The 23,152-nt window shown below is 40.2% G+C and overlaps 1 protein-coding gene and 1 pseudogene across 5 annotated transcripts in view; both read left to right on the forward strand.

Moving 5' to 3' along the window:
• The window catches only part of UBE3C (ubiquitin protein ligase E3C), a 139,413-nt gene that overhangs the window by 54,093 nt on the left and 62,168 nt on the right, over positions 1-23,152 (forward strand). For all 4 annotated transcript variants that reach the window (XM_077997821.1, XM_077997822.1, XM_015135374.3 and 1 more), the window contains 3 exons: positions 13,582-13,668; positions 19,245-19,402; positions 19,550-19,782. In XM_077997821.1, the coding sequence (XP_077853947.1) occupies positions 13,582-13,668; positions 19,245-19,402; positions 19,550-19,782 (478 nt within the window). The remainder of the gene's footprint in view (positions 1-13,581; positions 13,669-19,244; positions 19,403-19,549; positions 19,783-23,152) is intronic.
• On the forward strand, positions 436-8,023 carry LOC106997745 (ubiquitin-ribosomal protein eS31 fusion protein pseudogene; annotated as a pseudogene). Its single transcript, XR_013415838.1, has 2 exons — positions 436-459; positions 4,803-8,023. The product of XR_013415838.1 is annotated as a ubiquitin-ribosomal protein eS31 fusion protein pseudogene (transcript).

Genomic DNA, 23,152 nt, shown 5'->3' on the forward strand with positions numbered 1-23,152 from the left:
ACCACCACACCTGGCTAATTTTTTGTATTTTTTGTAGAGACAGGGCCTCACTATGTTCTCCAGGCTGTCTCAAACTCCAGGGCTCAAGCGATCTTTCTGCCTCAGCCTCCCAAAGTGCTGGGATTACAGGCATGAGCCACCACACCCAGCCTTCATAGTATCCTTTTAATTAGATTGTCCTTGACAATTTATCCCTAAAAATAAATTTTTGTTTTTCAGCCTTTGAAATAAACTTTTGGTTCAGACAAAACAAAATATGCAAGTTAAAAATATGGCCAATTTGTGCTTAGAAAATTGTGACAATAATCTTAAACTGTTTTCTTTCCCTCTATTTTGAGTGATATGTTAGTGGTTTCTTGAGAATTTAACAGGAAAATGCTCAGTTGGATACAGTGTAAAATATATGTAGTAGTTCTGCTAGGACCCAAGGGACTGATGCTGCACAGGCAAAAGCTATCAGTAAGTAAGCAGGTCTGACATTAATTCATGTTACCCTACAGAATTCTCTTTGTTACAAAATGCCATCTCATCATATGAAGAGTGATTTCTGTTGGTTAGGAAAGCATTCTTTGAAATGAACTGTAAGTAAGGAACCCATCGGTTGAAATGGCCTTGTAAACACTAATGTAGCCAACTAATGAGGTGCTGTCTTCACTCACTGGTGTTTATTACCATCGGAGGAAGTGGATGTCAGTGAAACTGTGGCTCCTAGATTAGGTCATTAGCTCTTTGCAGGCTAATTGCATGAGAGCAGGATGTGAGATCTGAGGATCGTAGCAGCTGAACCAGGACACTTGCTTTTATTGTAGCAGACAGCCCATTGCTGTGGGTAGTAATTGCTGGATTGAAATGCATCACTGCCCTGGTCTGAGGTTTACTAGAGAACTGCTTCCAAAAGGTGTTTAATGGGTGAAGGAACTTTCTGTGTAGGCTTGATTTTATGAGTACAGCACCTATTTCCTCTAAGAAACTACTCTAGGAATTTTATTTATGGCTTAAACATATTAGGTTCTTGTATTTAGAGAGAGCAAATAGGCTTACTTTAACTGTTACAGATTTTAACTGCTTTCAATTTTGATTTTTTTTTTAAAGTATTTAAAAGATTAGTATGTTCCCAGGCTGATAACTCATTCTCGAGCCCTCACTGATTAATGTTAGTCCCTTTTATTTTCAGAGTTAGGATTTGGCATTTAATTTCTGTGTGACACTGATTGTCAGGGTATACAAATGAATGTGGAGACCTTTGTATCCTGACATGGAAAGATTTCCGAGACAGATGCATACATGAAAACAGGGAAGACACAGGACAGTATATAGAAGAACCAGCTTTTCCTGTAAGAAGGATGGAAAAAATGAGAATATATATTCATAATGCATAAAGAAACTTGGAAGCATATACAAGAAACTCATAAACATGAACACTTGTGTCTGAATATGCCGAGGAAGCTGGGGCTGGAGCAGACGTTCTCTTCTGAGTGCACTATCTTTATATCACTTTGAGTTTTGGATTAGGTGAATGACTTAATATTTTAAAATTGGTTAAATAATAAAAGAATTGCCAGCTCCTTTTTTGAGAGGAAATTTTAGATATATTATCATTGGACGTGGAAATTTGGATGTAACGTTTTTAATATCCACTATTTTAAAATATGAGTAAATATTCACTGGCTGTATTGTAAGGGGGCAAAAAATAAAGGCTCTACTCCAGTGTCAGATAACTAAAATAAGAAAGTAGGCTACCAAAGACAGCCTGTTAGAAAAGTGTTTGACTTTCATCCTGGCGTACTTGGGATTTTTAGTGGGTACTGTTTCAGTGTTTCATTGACTGCCTTTGTGACCCTACTTAGATGAAGCCTGTGGTGCCCACTCAGCCCCGCGGCATTCCTGGCCTTTGTGTGTATTTGACATTCCTCGTCCTTCCTTTTCCTGACCCTCTTTCACCCACTTCTTTCATAGACACCATATTCACGTGATTTCTCCTTTACTTGGGCTTCTCGGTTTCTTTTGTGGGTTCCTTTTTCTCCTCTTTTTCACTGTTTCCTAAACTTCTTTTCGTATTCAGTTTTTTAGGGTCGTTTGTTTATTTGCGGCAGTCTTGCCTTGTCGCCCAGGCTGGAGTGCAATGGTATGATCTCGGCTCACTGCAACCTCCACCTCCAGGGTTCAAGCGATTCTCCTACCTCAGCCTTCTGAGTAGCTGGGATTACAGACACCCACCACCACGCCCAGCTAATTTTTGTATTTTTAGTAGAGACGGGGTTTCACCATGTTGGCCAGGCTGGTCTCGAACTCCTGACTTCAGGTGATCGCCTGCCTCCGCTTCCCAAAGTGCTGGGATTACAAGCATGAGCCACTGCGCCCAGCCTAGTTTTTTAGTTCTTTATTGGTCCTCTGGGCAATCTCTTTCATACAAGTGGCTTCAGCTACATTCTAGTGACTCTCACATTTGGGTCTTTAGTTTAAGTAACTTTTTGGAGCTCCAGACACAAGTGCACCTGCTTAATAGGAGATGTCCCCGGGGACCTCTCTTCTGTCCCCTCCCAGGGTCTGAAGTTGAGTCCAACATCTCTCCCTCTTAAGAGTCTCCTTTTTCTGTCCCTATTTTGGTGAACAGGCTCATCATCTACTTGGTTGTCTGTATCTGCAACCTGAAGCTACAGTGTCCTGCACGGTAGCCACCAGTGACGTGTGTTTTAAAGTAAATTAAATAGAAGCACAGACTCAGATCCTCGGCTACCCAAGCCACATTTCAAGTGCCCAGTAGCCACATGTAGCCAGGGGCTGCCTTATCGGACAGCACAGATTAGAAAACACCCGCCCTCACAGAAGGTGCAGGTGGACAGTGCTGCCCAGGGTGTCGGCTCAGTATTCCCACCGTGGTGCTTGAGAGCTGTGTTCTCTATGTCGTGGTTTGCCAGTCTGACTTGTGGAAAATATAACGCTGATTATTGCATTCTCTTGAACAGTGTAGACTCCCTTTGCTTTTAGGAAAATAATCACATTCCTTGGATTATTGATTTTTGCCATATCCCCTTGTTATCAAGCATTTGTTTACCTCTCAACTTTATTTCTAGCACAAAATACTTTTTCTCCAACCATAGATGAGGCAGAAAGGCATATATTGCATTTTCTTGGTCCCACTGTGCTGTTTTATGCCTCCATAGTGTTTCATGCCCCTTTCCTTTTATGTGTGCCAGTCTCTTCCCGTTAATGTCTGGGCTTGCGTGTTGTCAGGGGCTTGGCTCTTTTACCCCATCGATGGATCTGAAAGTTTTGAAGTAGAATTTTGAAGACAGTGTTTTAGAGATCAAAGAGGTTAATGTTATAATTTGCCCGCAGTTTCATACATAAATCATAAGAAACTTCTAGTTTTATTTCAACATATGCTTGATTTTTTCAGTGAGGCAGCTTAATTATGTCTTGTGTTATTAATCATTGTGATTCAGATAAACAGTGGTGTGCCTCGAAGTGCAGTGCTTCTTTTCTGTCCCCGCGCGCGCGCGCGCGCGTGTGTGTGTATGCGTGTGTGTGGTGTTTGTTGGTTTTGTCTTTATTTTTGTTTTTGTTTTTTGAGACAAGGTCTCACTTTGTCACCCAGGCTGGAGTGCAGTGGCGTGATCTCGGCTCACTGAAACCTCCGCCTCCCGGGCTCAGGTGATCCTCCTACCTCAGCACCCTTGAGTAGCTGGGACTATAGGCATGCCACCACACCTGGCTAATTTTTTGTAATTTTTGTAGAAACGGAGTTTTGCCGTGTTGCCTAGGCTGGTCTCGAACACCTGGGCCCAAGTTATCTGCTTGTCTCAGCCCTCAGCCTCGCAGAGTGCTGCGATTGCAGGTTGGAGTCACTGCTTCCGGCCCCACGTGTGTTTTCTAACCAGTTCTTTGCCATGTGTTTTCCAAGAACTGTGGTGTGTGTGGTGGTGATGAATGCTCTTTAGCTCTGAGAAGTTTATAACTTCTTATCTCCTACTTCAATCATTGGGGCTAAAATGATTACACAAATGACTTCAATGCAGAAGAATACAGATTTGTTTTTCATTGTATATGTAGAATTAAATATGTATGTACATATATATGTGTTTGTAAACAAGTTTTTATAATAATTTAGAAAAAATATTGAGGATGTACCTGGAGAGAGAAATAAATTTTGCCTATAATTTCAGTTGCTTTTATTATCAGTGATATTTTCATTATAATCAATAAAATTAATAAGCTATTGATGATTCATGTTAAAAATTTGTATTCTCTTTCATGAAGTTCAAATAACATTGATGAGCTTTTAAACATTTCAGCACATAGTGATCTTAAAATTGAATCTATTTTGAAATCCTATATAGATTATAAACTAATTTCCATTAGCTATTGTTAGACACATCAAATAAATAAAATAGACTTACCTTCATCAACTTTAGCAATATAATTCATAGTTCTGAATCTTCTAAGAATTTTCCGAACATTTGTGAATGATAGTTGTTTCACGGGAAATATGAGTAAACTTGGAAGAAGCATATTCCACCAAAGCGATTCTAAATCCCTACCACGTTTTTGAAGTTTTCTTTCACACTCGTTAAGAAACAGTAAGAGGGCCGGGCGCGGTGGCTCAAGCCTGTAATCCCAGCACCTTGGGAGGCCGAGACGAGCGGATCATGAGATCAGGAGATCGAGACCATCCTGGCTAACACGGTGAAACCCCGTCTCTGCTAAAAAAATACGAAAAACTAGGTGGGCGCCTGTAGTCTCAGCTACTCGGGAGGCTGAGGCAGCATAAACCCGGGAGTCGGAGTTTGCAGTGAGCTAAGATCCGGCCACTGCACTCCAGCCCGGGCGACAGAGCAAGTCTCCGTCTCAAAAAAAAAAAAAAAGAAACAGTAAGAGAAGGAGCTTCCCTTTCCATCCGCCATCTGCGGGGGAGCCGCCACCACAACGCAGATTTTCATAAAATTACAGGGAAGACCATCACCCTCGAGGTCGAACCTGTGGATACGATAGAAAATGTAAAGGCCAAGATCCAGGATAAGCAAGGAATTCCTCCTGATGAGCAGAGACTGATCTTTGCTGGCAAGCAACTGGAAGATGGATGTACTGTCTGACTACAACATTCGAAAGGAGCCCACTCTTCATCTTGTGTTGAGACTTCCTGGTGGTGCTAAGAAAAGGAAGGAGTCTTACCCCATTCCCAAGAGGAAGAAGCACAAGAGAAAGAAGGTGAAGCTGGCTGTCCTCAAGTATTAGAAGGTGGATGAGAATGGCAAAATGAGCTGTCTTCGTCAAGAGTGCCCATCTGATGATTGTGGTGCTGGGGTGTTTATGGCAAGTCACTTTGACAGACATTATTGTGGCAAATGTTGTCTGACTACTGCTTCAACAAACCAGAAGACAAGTAACTGTGTGTGAGTTAATAAAAGACATAAACTTAAAAAAAGGAGAGAGAAGGGATTTTCAAAGAAGACATTTGAGGTAATGAATGCCACTTTCCCCCATTTTAAACTGTTGCACGAGGGAAAGTATATTTTTTGAATCTGTAAGTCTTTTAATTAAAGAAAATTAATTACCAGTAAAAAGGGGACTGACTGTTTAAACTGGTTATGGTTTTAGTACTGGAATGTTAACACATCTGATTGTCTAAAGCTTATCTTCTATTCTTAGCTACTAGTTTGTGAAGAACAATTTTTTAGCGACTTGTCTTCATAAGAAATATACCTTAAAATTTTTATTAGTAAGGACATTTGGAATTTATTTTTAATCTTGCATTATCTGATGCAAATTATTATATGTCTGTTTTATTGCTTTTTATGGCATTAGAAGTATCCAGTAATACTTTTTTTTAAAGAAAAATTTCAACAGAAAAACACAAATTATTGCATTTGTCGTTGTGTGCTGGAAGTTAGACAGATCATTGGGTGCCTCACTGTTTCTTTTACCTGTGGCACCTGGACTTAGCTGGGAATTCTTAGAGGATGCCGTGCTGTGGTGGCCTTGATTCCTTGTGTGGGAGCCAGTGTCTTCCATTGTGTTCTCCTTCATAACTCAAGAGAGTCCCCATGGATAACTGGCCTGAATTTATGACCCGGCTTACTGATTAACTCATGGGATTGTTACAGCTAAATAAAGCTTAATGAGTAATTTTTAATCCATCCCACTATGTGGGAGAAGAATATCACCACTTTACATTTTAGAAGTAGAGCTCCAAACTAAATAACCGTCAGAGATTTGTCTTTGGTTTTTTTTTTGTATGTTTTTTTCAGTGAAAACATTCTTTATTAGTAAACAGACATTTCAAACTTTTTGATTACGTACATCATGCAAAATGACTGACCTCACGCATGGTTGTCTGTTCATTGTGACATCTTTTTTGAGATGATTATAAATTTAAGATGACTGCAGTAGTAAAAATAATTCATGAAAATGACTCTCGATGAAGCAAAACACTACATAGCACACATGAAATACTGTTCATCCTTCCTGGATGTTTAATTCTCTCCTAATATAAATCTCTATTTTGGAAGACTATTATATACAAAACTGGCAGTTGTTTTTGTATGTGCATCTATAGGCACTGAAATGATAAAAACAAGAAAATTTCAAATAATTTTACAAGATTTGGTTGTTTTTCCTGTTTTGTTAATCCAAAACAGGACAATGCCCTTTGATTTACAATGTTCAAGATGATTTTGACCCATGAAAAAGTTGTTTTACCCTGGTAATCTTTTTGAAATGGAGCTGGCTGATATACATTATTCAGGTTGTTTTCAGTAAGTGAAAAGGAATAGGGCTTGTTTTGAGAAGAATTCCTCTAAATTATGGTGCTGAGAAAACTTCTCTGCAGTGGTGGGCTCACCACTTTCATCCTGTGGTAGTTCTGGTAGCACTCCCAGTATGAAAACCCTAGCACAGGTAAATTCACCTCTTTGAAATGAGCAGTGACCCTGGAGAAAGGTGAATTCCAAATACAGTAGCATATTCAAGTCATCTGGCAGCGAAGTAGGCATCAAAGACTTCTAGGTACTTGGGGTGCTACTGTAACAAATACCTAAAAATGGAAAAATGGCTCTGGACTTGGGCAGTAGGTAGAGGCTGGAAGAAGTCTGAGGAGCATGCCAGAAAGAAGCTGAATTGCCTTAAACAGACTGTTCGTAGAAATGTGGAATGTTAATGCTAGGGAGGCCTTGAAGGAAGAAAGTATCGTAGAGAATACCTCGATTGCTGTAGAATATCGAAATCATCATGAATAGACAGTTGGTAGAAAATGAGGACTATGTTATTGGAAAACTGGAGGAAAGGGGTCCTTGTTACATAGTGGCAAAAAGCTAAGCTGAATTGTGTCCTGTAGTTATGGGTAAAGCAGAATTTTTAAGTGATGACTTCAATATTTAGTTGAGGATATTTCTAAGCAAGCTGTGGAAGGTACAGCCTGCTGTCTTCTTGCTGATTATAGTAAAACGTGGAAGGAGGTAGATAAATTGAGGGAAGAACTGTTACATATAAAGAAACCAGGACTTGATGATTTGGGAAATTCGTGGCCTATTCAAAGCAACAGCCACTAAAACTTAAGAGATTCACTGTCAGGACGGCCTTCTCTAGAGAAAGTGATGAAGGTTATGGCTGTATAACCTGCTAATACTTCACAAACATCAAAAGGTCTGAGTATCAAGTCACACAAAAGGCTCTTTGAAGAGATTAAGGGTGTAAATCATAGATCCTCTCAGCTATTTCAGAAAAAGCCAAAAGTAGAGACAGGATTTTCGAGGAAAGATATGTGAGGAGCCTCCTGTCTCAGTGAGTGAATCTCCATGACATACGTAAGAGACCCACAGGTTTCTTGACAATGTTATAGCAGCAGAAAACCACCATTTTTAACAGAAAGCTTTAGAGAACATAAAGGAAGAAACAAACAAGCTGATACTCAGCTGCAAACGTGTGCTACCTTTCGTGAAAAAGTAAAGATGACCGAGACAGTCACAAGCCCGGAGAACTGAGCAGTGAGCTGAAGATTACTCCCAGGCCTTGAAACTTAAAGGATGGTGCCTGGCTGGTTTTGCAAATTGATTGGTGCTGATGGGTCCTTTTTTCATCTCAATTTCTGCTTTTTGAACAGGAATGTGTGTAACTGTTACTGTATGCCTGTCACACCATCATACTTGGGAGCAGATAACTTGTTCTCTAGGTTCGCAAGTGCACAGATGGAGGAGAATTGTGCCCCAGAAATCACACCCAGATCCTCTCCCAAATTTAGATGGCTTTAATGTGAGATTTCAGACTTTTGAGTTGGTGAGACTCAGATAAGATTTTGGATTTAGAGTTGATGCTGGGTTGTGACTTTTGAGCACCTATGAGTGACGTAAATTTATTTGTGATGGATCTGAATCTTTAACACAGGGGTGGAGCGGGGATAGGGGGGCACTGTAGTAGGCAAGAAGACTAATGTTCCATGTAAAATGTTAATGTCCTAATCTCCAAACCTGTATGTAACCTTAAATGGTAGAAGAGATTTTGCGGATGTAATTAAGGTTACTGTGGATTTCAAGACCAGGAGATAAGCCCAGATTATCCAGTGGGCCTAATTTAATCATGAGTCCTGCAGAGAGCCCCTCCAGGCTGGCGCCAGAGAGGTGTGATAACAGACGGGTCGTAGAGATGAAACAGTGCTGGGTTTTAAGGTGGAAGAAGGAGGCCACAAGCCAAGGAATGTGGATGTCCTCTAGAAGGTGGAATGATAAGGAAATGATTCTCCTCTGCAACCCTGCCAACAAACTGATCTTAAAAGCACCACGAAACCTGTTTGGACTCCTGACCTATAGAATTGTTAAGATAATAAATTTGTGCTATTTTAAGCCACATTTTGTAACTTGTTATGGTGGCGATGGGAAACTAACCAGAAGTGATAACTAAGGATGACGTGGTATCTGGGGAGAAGGAAGCACTTCTGGCTTCAGAAATGCAAACATTTATGCTGGTAATTCTTTTGATCTAGTCTGTCCGACAGAATATACATTCCTGTGTTTCTACACTAGTCTGGTTCTGGAGAAGACGTTCTAGGTTGAGCACATAGAAGAGTGTTTAGTGTGTATAGTGAGTTTCCTAGAAAAATGTGTTGAATGAATAAATGAATGTGATCAAGGCAAGCTTTGGGAGGGACTGTAATTACTTGATTTTGAAATGTTGCTGCTGTTTACCATATCTTCTTAAGAATTGCTGACCTTTAGACTGGGCGCAGTGGCTCACGCCTGTAATCCCAGCACTTTGGGAGGCTGAGGTGGGTGGATCACTTGAGGTCAGGAGTTTGAGACCAGCCTGACCAACAAGGAGAAACTCTCTCTCTACTAAAAATACAAAAATTAGCCGGGCATGGTGGCACTTACCTGTAATCCCAGCTACTCGGGAGGCTGAGGCAGGAGAATGTCTTGAACCTGGGAGGCGGAGGTTGCGGTGAGCGGAGATCATGCCATTGCACTCCACCCTGGGCAACAAGAGCAAAACTCCATCTCAGAAAAAAGAATTGCTGACCATTATGTGTTTCTGTTTAAGTTCACAACAGTCATAATTCTGTAAAATACAAGGCAAAACTTTAGTTTCTGATACTAGTAATATATCTATAATAAATAAATGTACTAGTAGGTAAAAAGGATGTATAAAATCTCTTTTTTTTTTTTTTTGTTTAGACGGAGTCTCGCTCTGTCGCCCAGGCTGGAGTGCAGTGGCCGGTTCTCAGCTCACTGCAAGCTCCGCCTCCCGGGTTCCCGCCATTCTCCTGCCTCAGCCTCCCGAGTAGCTGGGACTACAGGCGCCCGCCACCTCGCCCGGCTAGTTTTTTTTTTTTTGTATTTTTTTAGTAGAGACGGGGTTTCACTGTGTTAGCCAGGATGGTCTCGATCTCCTGACCTCGTGATCCGCCCGTCTCAGCCTCCCAAAGTGCTGGGACTACAGGCGTGAGCCCATGTTCCCAGCCTCTCTCCTCTCTCAGCAGACTCCAGAAATTGAGCATTTGTTGATTCATTGTAAGGTCTCAACTCTCCATCATCTAAACTGAAACCATTGCTCCACAGTTTAAGCAAAATCTGAGTATCTTGCAGCTGATTTTCTCCATAGATATATTCAGATTGCTTACAAAAGGAATTGCCCAGTCTGTATCCTCCACCTGTGAATGACGATGAGGTGGTGTCCATGGGCTCTTGAAGACTGCAGCATTAGGTCTATCACACTTGGAAGATCTGCACTCCACTTCATTTTCATACAGTTCTGCCAAGGCCAATTTATTTCTTGATATGTCATCCCTTTGGCTGTTTTCAAGTGTCTTTGCAAGTTCTTCACATTCGTATTAAGTTCTGCAAATCCTGCGTGCTCAGAGGTCGCAGCCCAGAAGACCTCCTCTCCCGCGCACCGAGCTCAGGCCTCCTGCCCTTCGCCATCTTCCGCTGGCTCTATTTGTCTGTCTTTTTAAATTTTTTCCGAGAGGGAGTCTTTTTCTGTCACCCAGGCTGAAGTGCAGTGGCGCCATCTCTGCTCACTGCAACCTCCACCTCCAAGGTTCAAGTGATTCCCCTGCCTCAGCCTCCTGAGCAGCTGGAATTACAGGCATATGCCACCATATGTAGCGAATTTTTGTATTTTTAGTAGAGACGGGGTTTCACCGTGTTGACCAGGATGATCTCGAACCCCTGACCTCAGGTGATCTACCCACCTAGGCCTCCCAAAGTGCTGGGATTACAGGCGTGAGCGCCTGGCCCAGAAATTTATTTTTAGAAGTTTAATAATTTGTTTTATTATTGCTTATTGAGTGATTTAATAAATATTCTCTCAAGATTAGCTTGAAATGTAAATTTTAAAATGTGTATTTTAAATGTGTATTTCTGAAAATGGTATTCTAGAAATATGTATACATTCATATGGAAAGATGTTAATTATAATCTTAGTGACAAACTCTCTTAGAACGTGTAGGAAGAACTCATTTTTGTTTCCATGTGTACACACAAGGATCTGGATGGATTTATAGCAGGATATTGACTGATGATTTCTGGGTAGATGAGATGAAATGTGGCTAACATTTTGCCGTGTTTTGTTTTAATAACATTTTTTTAAAAAGTTTCTCCACTAAAGAGAAAATAAGCAAATACTACCTTCTCAAATTATTTCAAAAGTTCATGTTTTTCATAGCTTTTTTCTTACTCTTTTTTCCATATGACGGTTGCGTATTCTTAGCAAATAAAACTCCACAAAGGCAAGAAAAAAAGTTAACACTCTTATCAGGTATATGGTAAGGATTTTAAATATCTCAGAGATAAGGTATCTATTATCCTATTATCATTTTCTAATACAGCTCCCCTTTTCAACAGTATAATCTTTTTCAGAGTTTTTTTTTTTTTTTGAGTCCGAGTCTCACTCTGTCGCCCAGCTGGAGTGTGGTGTTGTGATCTCGGCTCACTGCAACCTCAACCTCTCAGGTTCAAGCGATTCTTCTGCCTCAGCCTCCTGAGTAGCTGGGATTACAGGCGCCTGCCACCACGCCCGGCTCATTTTTCTATTTTTAGTAGAGACGGGTTTCACGACGTTGGCCAGTCTGGTCTCGAACTCCGGACCTCAAGTGATCCGCCCACCTCAGCCTCCCAAACTGCTGGGATTACAGGCGTGAGCCACCATGTCCGGCCATATTTCAGAGTGATTTTTAAGTGGAAATTTGCTCGAACACTAATGACAGACAGCATACTTAGTTACATGTCTTAATTGGTCTCCTTTAACTTATATTATTATCATTTTTTTCATTTTTCCAATAATATTAAATATTTATTAAGTAATATTTTCCAATAATATTAAATAATATTTGTTGGAGACTCCGTTTGGGATTCTGCTCTTGCTGGAATGAATGCAGTGTGTCCTCACTTTGTCATGGCGTGTGACTGATAAACATCATGCATGTTTTCATAAAATCATAATACTTCTGAGCTGGAAGGACCTTAGAACAGATGTATTACTGCCCCTTCATTTTCTTATGCAAACATTGCTTTTAGCCTACATGACATTGGAAAGATAACTGGGCTGAATGATCTAATAGATTCTTTCTAGCTTAAGATTTCCTGCTTCTAGGTAAATTTCACATGTTCTTTCATGCTTTCACTGTTTTTTCAATGATGTACCCTTATTGCCATCTGGATATCTCAAAATGCATTACATTAAAATAAGAATGGAGTTCAGTTGTTGTTGTTTTTTTAATCACTACTCCATAATTCCTATGGTGTACTCAGAAAGTGCCGATATGGAACAATGCATTTGATGTTTTGGACTAAGTGCAGGAAATTACTTGACCGATCAAATACGAGATTTTTTTTTACTGGTTTTTGAAAGACCTCATCTCTTAAAAAAATGTTTATGCTAGCTGATTACACAATTATGGCTAGAATGTTTATCCTGTCACAAACATGCAGTATACAACATAGAGCTAATTTAAATGCTCATGCATTCTTCACAAAGTTCATCTTTTTAAAATCTAATATTATAGATGAACAGTTTTTAATTTTTATTTATTTTTATTGTTTTGGGATAGGATCTCACTTTGTCACACAGGCTGGAGTGTAGTGGTGCGATCTCGGCTCACTGCAGCCTCGAACTTCTGGGCTCTATCGATTCTCCTACCTCACCCTCATGAGTAGCTGGGACTACAGCCACCACGCCCAGCTTTTCATAGAGACGAGGTCTCACCACATTGCTCAGTCTGGTCTCAAACTCCTAGGCTGAAGCAGTCTGCCTCCCTTGGCCTCCCAGAGTGCTGGGATTACAGGCATGAGCCACCATGCCTGGCCTAAAAGTCTTTACGATACATTTTTTAGATTTATTTTTGAGGTGTTAACAGCACATTTTTTTTGTATTTCAAGAAAAGTGACTTGAGTCCATCACTAAATATTTTACAAATTTTAAACGTGTTAAGTAGGCCAGGTGCAGTGGTACATGCCTGTAATCCCAGCACTTTGGGATGCTGAGACAGGTGGATCACTTGAGGTCAGGAGTTCAAGACCAGCCTGGCCAACATTGTGAAACCTCATCTCTACTAAAAATACAAAAATTTGCCAGGCATGGTGGCAGGCACCTGTAATCCCAGCTACTCAGGGTGCTGAGGCAGGAGAACCACTTCCACCCAGGAGGTGGAGGTTGCAGTGAGCCGAGATTGTGGTGCTACACTCCAGCCTGAGCAACAGAGCAAGACACTGTCTCAAAAAAAAAAAAAGTATTAGCAGTAATAACAGTAGTAATATAGAATATTGTGGCATATTAATATGATATGTAGCAGAGGGGGAGCAGGTTCAACTTGTGCATGAAAACAGCTTATATCTTCATCTTTTGGGGTAGATCTCACAGCCACGGGGGAGGAGGCGCTTTCCTAGCTTGGTAACAGCGCGGATTGACACCTCTGGGAGCCGTGTCTCGGTGTTCTCATCAAATGGCTGGTTGTCTGAGGCAGCTTTTTGTGGTATTAGCACAGAGATTTGCTAAACTGTATGTTGATCTTCAGTGTATTCCTTTTTTTTTTAAAGAAATGTTTTGAATAAGTAATTGCTCACTGTTCTGTGTTTTTCCCCTATTCCTTTTTAGGCTTCTCTACAGTTTAGCCTTTAATGCCAGGTTTCTGAGACATCTTTGGTTTCTAATATCTTCCATGTCAACACGGATGATCACAGGGTATGTATTATACAGACTTATAAATTGAGCTCACAGGCACAGGAAGTAGCAGCCTAATCAGAAATGCTGCCAGAACCTGTTTTTAAGTCCTGCTTATACTGGACTTACTTCATATTAGAAGGAAAGTTCCAGATGGTCTCAGTTGCACAAAAAGAAAAATCAGTGTCTAATCTTAACAGTTACTTATCTGTATATATTATTGAGAGTATGGTTTTATCTGAAGGTAAGTTTGCTTTAAATATCCTAGCCATTTTTTTAAAAAAAGTAGACATTTGGAAATTACTTTGCTCCATATGATTTTACTATTCTTTTCACAGTGAAAATACAGATTTGAAGTAAATTTAAGACTGCTGCAAACATTAGAACAGTGTAGACATTTTTAAACATTTGTTTAAATAATTAGATTTTTCTTATTTGAATCGTGTAATTTAAAAAATAGCATCTTTGACATACATATTTTAATTGAGTGTGTAATAGGTAGGAATTTCATACTTAAAATCCTTCATGGTAAACTGACTTAGCCTAGTACTCTGTTGTTGAATTTTTCCTCTGCCAGGAGTCTCAGCCGGCCGGGCGCGGTGGCTCACGCCTGTAATTCCAGCACTTTGGGAGGCCGAGGCCAGTGGATCACCTGAGGTCAGGAGTTCAAAACCAGCCTGGCCAACATGGTGAAACCCCATCTCTACTAAAAATATAAAAATTAGTCGGGCATGGTGGCACGTGCCTGTAATCCCAGCTACTCGGGAGGCTGATGCAGGAGAATCGTTTGAACCTGGAAGGCGGAGGTTGCAGTGAGTCGAGATCGTGCCACTGCAGTCCAGCCTGAGTGAGAGCAAGACTTCCTCTCAAAAAAAAAGAAAAAAAGAAGTCTAAGCCAGTCCCCCTGTACTGTCATCGGAAAAGATGAAGTGTGTAATTCAGTTAATTGGAGACTAAACTTAGAAGATGCCACCTGCATGTCATGCTCATGAGAGTGGTGATAATAGCAGTCACCGTTACTGACTCCATGCTGTGAACCAGCTCATTCGGTGGTGGGAAGACACATCTCAGTTGTAGGGCAAGAGTGTAGGAAGTAGTCTTGTTTTCTTTTTAGGAACAGGAAGTTAGAAGAAAGAATTTTTGGTGGATTGGGGTGGTATATCTAAAATATAAACACTTGCTCATCTGCAGTCTGACTTGCTGTGTACAGTCATAATGGAAACTCTTGTTGAGATTTCTGAATTTTGAGCTTTTTCATGCAATATGTAGAGCAAAAGATATTCATTCATATGTTATTCAGCCACGCACAGTCAGCCCCTTTATGATGGAACTGGTGTTCAAATCATCTGGGCAACACAGTTCATACTAATGAAAGGGGAATGTCAGTTTCTCAATATTATTACTTAAAATTTTTCATTTTTTTAATTGCATCTTAAGTGAGGAAAAGGGAGCTTTAATGCTGCCACTGTGACTGGTGAAACTCCTAAAGGTTAAGTGAGTTTATCTTGCATCAACAATGGGTGGCTAAAGCACTCCTAGAAATGCTTTCTAGACGAAAGCACGAAAGACTCTAGAATGATTTACCGTCTTGAGAAATGCTTTTCTTTCATTTCCAAACCAAAATACAGGATTTTAGGTGTGTTTTGTTGTGTTTTTTGGTGCATTTCAGCCACTTCTGACTATGCCAACCTTGGTTTTCATTAGTGACAGGTTTGTTTCGGGCAGAAGGAGATTGAGAATCATCAGGACAGGAAATTATCATTTACCCATAAGTGCCCCAGCTTAGCAACAGAGACACTGTCATAGTTCTGCCTGATAATTGCTTATTTGTTTATGGCATTTGTCTCTTGCTAAGGAAATGGAGTCATGGTGTGTGAAAGAAAAGTGGGATATTGTTAATTATATTAAATTATTAATACTATTTTATGATAGGGTAGTTTTATAAATCTTATTAAAAGACAGTTTGAGAATTTGAATGTCTTTTTACTTGTTTAATTTATTAGAATAAAGTCCCTCAAGAAACTGACAGTGTATTAATACGTTCTCAATACAGATGCTCCTTGAGGTACAATGGGGCTGTGTCCTGATAAACCCATTGTAAGTTGAAAATATCATAAGTCGAAATGCATTCAAGACACCTAGCCTGCTGAGGCCTCACAGCTTAGCCTAGCCTACCTGAAACGTGCTCAAAACACCTGCATTAGCCTACAGCTAGGCAAAATCATCAAACACTAGGCCAATTTTACAATAAAGTGTTGAATGTCTCATGTAATTTATTGAATATTGTACTGAAAGTGAAAAAACAGAATGGTTTATGGATACTCGAAGTACGGTTTCTACTGAATGGGAATCGCCTTTGACCATCTTGAAGTTGCAGGATCCTAAATTGAACCATTGTAAGTCAGGCACCATCTGTATATGTCTCATATTTCCTACTGGGAATAAAGTTTAAAATGAAATGACTGATTTTCTGAAACTGGCACTCAAGTCAAAAATAGTTTCACAGTAAGGCTTGCATTGCTAGGACTTTCAGCTTTTGTGGGCAGAAGTACCATCAGGGGAGCGTGTTAAAATGCATATTCTCGTGAGACGAGATTGTGCCATTGCACTCCAGCCTGGGTAACAAGAGGGAAACTTTATCTCAAAAAAAAAAAAAAATCAGATTCTCTGATCCTGCCCTAAGACTTGGGTTAGAAACCCTGGAGACTGCGACCTCACAGGCTCATCAGGTGATTGAGGTGCAGATGGTTTGGGGGCCAACCGAGATGCACTATTCTTCACCCCAGTCTAGCAGACCACATTTAAACAATCTCCAGATGGATAGTGAATTTTGGCACATCAGACATTTTGCAAATAACATCTTTATTCGTGTACCTGATTTTCAGTACTTGCTATTGTAATCAGCCAGTTTAGTTTCCCTCTTCTTGAAGATGAAGGAACCCATAGCCAGCTGGTACTTTTTCCATTAGGCATCCGTTGACTATGACATAGCAGAGATGCTTTGCCCAGAAGTCTTCAATATGGGCAGTAGGTGCTGATGTTGGCTGTTTTATAAATAATCTCAAAACAGTCTACAGTAGTATTCTGAAACCTGTTAAAGCAAGAATCCGTTCTTTTTTTTTTTTTTTTTTTTTTTTGAGACGGAGTCTCGCTCTGTCGCCCAGGCTGGAGTGCAGTGGCCGGATCTCACCTCACTGCAAGCTCCGCCTCCCGAGTTCACACCATTCTCCTTTCTCAGCCTCCCGAGTAGCTGGGACTACAGGCGCCCGCCACCTTGCCCGGCTAGTTTTTTGTATTTTTTAGTAGAGGCGGGGTTTCACCGTGTTAGCCAGGATGGTCTCGATCTCCTGACCTCGTGATCCGCCCGTCTCGGCCTCCCAAAGTGCTGGGATTACAGGCTTGAGCCACCACGCCCGGCCAAGAATCCGTTCTTAAGACTAAAAGCTCTTTGCAAGGGTAAGGGACATTGAACGAGGAGGAGGAGTGGTTCCCACAGGCACGCAATGTGAAAACCCTTGTTCTCAAGATCTAGACAGAGATTAGGGATTGCCTCGGGTCTCATGATGGTGAGTAATTCACCTAGCTCCCCTGAGTTATGTGTGAATCCATGTCTTCCATTACAGTAAGTTACAGACTTTTTATTTGCACATAAGTCCTTGAGATTGACCTGTTTTCAGAGGAATATTTGAGTCAGTGTTTATAGCAGAAAGAGTGGTCAGCAGAGAACTAAGAGACCTGTGTCTCGTTCGTGCCCTGTCTGCAGGACAGCATTGGCACGTATCCTTCTTGCCAATCCCACTTTTTGTGTCATCTTGGCTTCCGCAATGAGGTAGGACAGTTGTGCTTTGTCCCTTTTTGATTGTCCCTACAACGTTTAAAGTTTGGATGGATGGCATTCATTCATTAATTGATTATTACATTCAGCATAGTGCTAAATGCAGAGTGTCACAACTACAAATAGGGATCATGTATGCTCCGGTTGTGTAGCATGTGGACATAGTGTATGTTCTCTGTGGGAACAGTTTCGGGTGCACATATGGGTTCCTGTTCTCAAAGCAGTTGATGATGGCAGTGCCCTCCCCTGAACCATGTACCATGGAGACTCAAAAGCTCCAGGTGGCTCAGCCAAGCTCCTTATGGCCCTGCTAATTATAACAAGTGGTCTTACCTTCTGCTTTGCTTTCATATGTGATTTGTAGATCCTGACTCCTGGTTTCATCTCATCCACTATATACCTGTAGTTTTGTGGAAATGGATATTTGGGGAGATAAAAGAGTGATCTTGCTCTCAATGTCTGTTAACCTATGATTGATTTGACTTGGTAGAGGGGACCATGGACTTTATAGAAAGAGCTTGCAGGTGATTCTGTGTTAGCTAAATGTTCCATAAGACAAAGAACCAGACTTAAAAACGAGAGAAAAGGAAGACGTTCTAAGTGAAATAAGTCAATTTAATATATCGTAGCTCTTTTTTATTTGTTTGTTTATATTTTTGGAGACGGAGTCTCATCCTGTTTCCCAGGCTGGAATGCAATGGCATGATCTCAGCTCACTGCAACCTCTGCCTCCCAGGTTCAAGTGATTCCCCTGCCTCAGCCTCCCAAGTAGTTGGGATTACAGGCACCTGCCACCACGCCCAGCTAATTTTTTGTGTCTTTAGTAGAGACGGGGTTTCACCATGTTGGCCAGGCTGGTCTTGAACTCCTGACCTTGTGATCCACCCACATCGGCCTCCCAAAGTGCTAGGATTACAGGTGTGAGCCACCACACCTGGCTTTTTTTTTTTTTCTTAACATTTTAAACTTTTTTTGAAACAGAATCTGGCTCTGTTGCCCAGGCTGGAGTGCAGTGGCACAATCTCAGCTCATGGCATCCTCCGCCTCCTGGTCTCAAGCCATTCTCCTGCCTCAGCCTCCTAAGTAACTGGGACTGTGGGCACATATCATTACACCTGGCTAATTAATTTATCATATCATAGCTCTTGATGGGTGACAGAGGCTGCTGAGTAAAGACCACCTTAGCTGCTGTGAAAGCAGGAGCAGGATGGGAGCTGGTGAATAAAGCAGACAGTGGGAGCAAGGCCACTGTAGAGAACCAAAAACTTTGTTTCTTAAGGTTCCAGTTTGGCTTCAATATTGAATAGCTTTCAGCCTTACCAAAAGTAAGTCGCTGGATAAATTTTTCCTGAGAGCAGAATGATTTGCCTTTATTAAATTTGTTGAGTAGATGGGAAGGGGGATGGTTTCCTCATAAAAGTAAAGTACATGTGTGTCTTGAATAGCGGCCTTATTAGAACTCTTCTTAGGGCCTTAGCCTGGGAATGACTGGCTCACTCTTAGTAACTTCATTATCCGGTTGATGTAGGTAGCAGGAACCTTAGTGAAGATTAATGGGTTGGTATGCTATTTTATGTATTAATCTGTGCTGTTTATTAACCTGCATTGCCATGGTGACTTTACCTTGCCTTTAAGTAGTTTAATTCCTAATGCAAATGTTACTTTCCCTGATTATATTTGTTTGATGTTATGTTTTAATTAGTTCCCAAACTAAGACTAATTGTAAAGTGACTGGTTTTTTTCTTCTTTTCTTTAATTCAAGGTCTATGGTACCATTGCTTCAGGTGATATCCAGGGGTTCTCCTATGTCTTTTGAAGATTCTAGTCGAATCATCCCACTCTTTTACCTTTTTAGCTCCTTGTTTAGTCATTCACTAATTTCCATACATGATAATGAATTCTTCGGTGATCCCATAGAAGGTAAGGATTTTGAGAAACCAGTTTGCTGCTGGCCACATGGCCCATCAGTTTTCATAGACAGTAGAAAAGTTTTAAGCTTTTTAAGTCTTTCAATGTGTGTTAAAAGATGGAAAAAGAAATGATAGAAAATTGGATTGTATTTTTTAGTTGTAGGTCAAAGACAATCATCGATGATGCCTTTTACTTTAGAAGAGCTGATAATGTTGTCTCGATGCCTTCGAGATGCATGCCTGGGGATCATCAAGTTGGCTTATCCAGAAACCAAACCAGAAGTTCGAGAAGAATATATTACAGCATTTCAGAGTATTGGAGTCACTACTAGCTCTGAAATGCAACAATGCATACAGATGGAACAGAAACGATGGATTCAGTTATTTAAGGTATAGAGTATATGTATTTTTTTTGTTTGCTGACATTGAAAAATATACACATTTTTGTCTTGACCATTGCAGAGGAATAAAAATACAGGTTTGTTTCAGACATGCGTTAATTTGCAAGACCTTTTTTTTTAAAAAAAAAAAATACATACATGGACTTGATGTGTCTTCCAGGCTGAAGTGCAGTGACACCATCATACCCCGCTGCAGCCTTGAACTCCTGGGATCAAGCAGTCAGTCCTCTCACCTCAGCCTCCTGAGGAGCTCGGGCTACTGGCACGTGCCACCATGCCCAGCTAATTTGTTAGTTTTTTTGTAGAGCCAGAGTCTCACTGTGTTACCCAGGCTGGTCTCAAACTCCTGGCCTCATGGGTTCCTCCTGCTTCTGCCTCCCATAATGCTGGGATTATAGGCGTGAGCCACTGCAGCTGGCCTGTACAACTTTTTAATTAAGAAAAGTAATTTTAGTACCTTTGATTAAGGTAATTTAATTAACTAAAATTACTTTCATTTTAATTTACATTTGCCTCACTTAAAACTATGTTTTTAAACCTTGTTACGTGCATCTTTTCTGTGTGGCCCTAACTACTTAACTGTGATACGATGAAATATAAATACAGTTTTTAAAATGTTTTTATTTTTCAGTAAATATTTCTTAGATTTTATTATTTTTTCAAACCTTTCAAAAATTGATTAACAAGGTAAAATAGGTCATTAATTTTTAATGCTAGTTGTATATAAATTATTTTAACATATCTTCATTCTTAACCAGAAAGTGAAGTTTTGAGTTACTATGGCTGGAATGTTGGCAGGAAACCACCACCAGTGAGAATGTAACTGTTGGGACGGAAAAAAAGAAAAGGAAAAGGGTGCTTGACTTCCCATGAAATTTCTGCAGCAAACACATCTAGTCAGCTAAAATCGCTCATTAAAGGAGTGAGAGCAGAAGAAGTGCATTTTCCAAATTGAATGCTGGATTTACAGTCCGTTTAATACCAGCGACCTCTCGCACACTAATGTTCAGTTCGAGTCATCAGCTGTCCCTTTGGGTCTTTTATCACTGCTTTTGTCAAGCTATCTATTTAATTGAAAGAAGTTAATTGAATGAAAATGATCAACTAAGCTTGTATTAATATTGCTAATGGAACTTTCTTCTTGGCCGTGTTTGGAGAAAGATGTCAAGCTAGACTTTAGGAAGGGCCCATTAATGCTTGCACTTACCCTGATGGGCTAATTAAGGAATGCTTATTCATCCTCCAGGTCCACGAGAGTCTCTCTCCAGCCCGTTCTGCCTGGTTTTACAACACATTTCTCTTAGGAGCATGAGCATTAGCAGCAGCAGCAGTAACTGATAATGTTTTGATTGCACTGAATACAGTCCTAATGCATCATTGAATTTATAATTTGGGCAGATTGATGTAATATATGTTTGCACAATTTATTTTAATTACCTATTTCTGTAGTCCTAAGTAAACTGGAAAGGTCACATGGTAAGCCTTTATTATATCCTTTCTTAAAGATTGACAATTTTGCAACTTTTCTATGTTAAAAAATAAGCAATCTCACCTATTTAAAACTTACAATTCTTATATAAGCTTTTCCTGGACGTGGGTGTTACAGGTAGCATGTTTGTTTTCCTTTCCATATTTGATTAAACCCTGGGGTCTTTATTAACAATAAAGCTTTCCATGATGTGGAATATCAGGTGTTGTGTATGATATCAGATCATTTCACTGTTTTATAGCACCCGTTGAGAGTTTCATAATTTCCATATGACAGCCTTATCTTTAGTATGTAGAAATCTCTGAACTTAATAATGCCATATAAGGTATTTTCCACGCTGACCTTATTTTGTTTTGGTTAAGCATTAAGTGAAGAGTTTGTACAGAATTTTTTATGCCTCAAAATGACTCCCTGCCACCTTATTAACCATTGAAGGTTTTAAGAATTGGGGTGAGGCCAGGTGTGGTGACTCACGCCTATAATCCCAGCACTTTGGGAGGCCAAGGCAGGTGGATCATGAGCTCAGGAGTTTGAGACCAACCTGGCCAACGTGGTGAAACCCCATCTCTACTAAAGATACCAAAAATTAGTTGGGCGTGGTGATCCACGCCTGTAATCCCAGCTACTGGGGAGGCTGGGGCAGGAGAATCGCTAGAACTCGGGAGGCGGAGGTTGCAATCAGCCGAGATAGCGCCACTGCACTCCAGCCTAGGCCATAGGGTGAGACTCTCTCAAAAAAAAAAAGAGGGTGAATGTTTACCTTTTTTTTGTTGGTGGTGGTGATCGTTTTAGGTTTGAAATAAGTTGTTCTAAGACCTTTTGAGTTTAGAATTGTTTAAAGACCTTTTTTTTTTTTTTAAAGGATTTCTGTTCTTTGGCCTCCTGTCCCCCAAACCATTTTATGCTACCTGCTGTTGAGCTGAGCCCCCCAAAATAAAAATCACTGCATAATTTTTGAGTAATCAGCTGCTATTAGCTTTTCTTTTAAGAAAATACTATCTTTATTATGAAGATATATGAACTTACACCTCTGCAATTAACTGTGTTTTAGGCAGTATTCTAAGAGCTTTGCCTATATTCATTTAATGCAATAGTTCTGCGAGAAAGATACTGTAATTTGTTTTTACAGTTGAGGTCATGTATATGATGGTAGAACCAGCTACTATTCTACATTCCCCTTCTGAAAAGAATAAAAATATTATCAGCATTTTTCATATTATTATTGTACCAAATTTGAGTTAAAGAATTCGAGGTAGAATCAACCAAAGAAGGCAAAAGCGTTTTGCCCATGATCTCCTGCCTTCCATTGATTTTGACAGAATTGCAAATGATGAGACCTGACTCCTTCAACACCGACCATTTTCATTTTTCAGTCGTATCATGGTCCTCCCAAAGTCATTTGTGTGAGAGGCTCTGTTGGCTGGTCACAGAAACATAGAATTTTAAGTGGATAGAGTCATCTTTCTTTGTCACTATAAGAATTGAGGTCACTTTCTAAGCCCTGCCTTGACACTGCTAAAACAGTTTATGCATTTATCAAATTTATAAACTCCTCTTGAAGTGTAATTTATAGCTATAATTACTTTAGCTTGATGAGATAGGAAATCCTGTTTTGAGATGTCTGTGTGCATCTACCAAACTTAACAGGAGTTACCTCCTGTGATAGGGAAACAGGAGGAAGTAGCAGGGAATGAGGAAGGTTCTCATGCCCTCGTTATCCATATGTCTGGAGAGAGAGAGAGACCCATATTGTGAGTTTTTTACTTCCTTAGTGGTTAAGTTGTATTTTTTTCAATTCCAAAAAGCTATTTTTAAAAAGTAGTAAAGCAACAGCAGTTCTCTGTTAATATAATCCTAAAATGCGGCCATT

This window comes from Macaca mulatta, chromosome 3 (assembly GCF_049350105.2).
Source record: "Macaca mulatta isolate MMU2019108-1 chromosome 3, T2T-MMU8v2.0, whole genome shotgun sequence".
In the NCBI taxonomy this organism is placed as follows: domain Eukaryota; kingdom Metazoa; phylum Chordata; class Mammalia; order Primates; family Cercopithecidae; genus Macaca; species Macaca mulatta.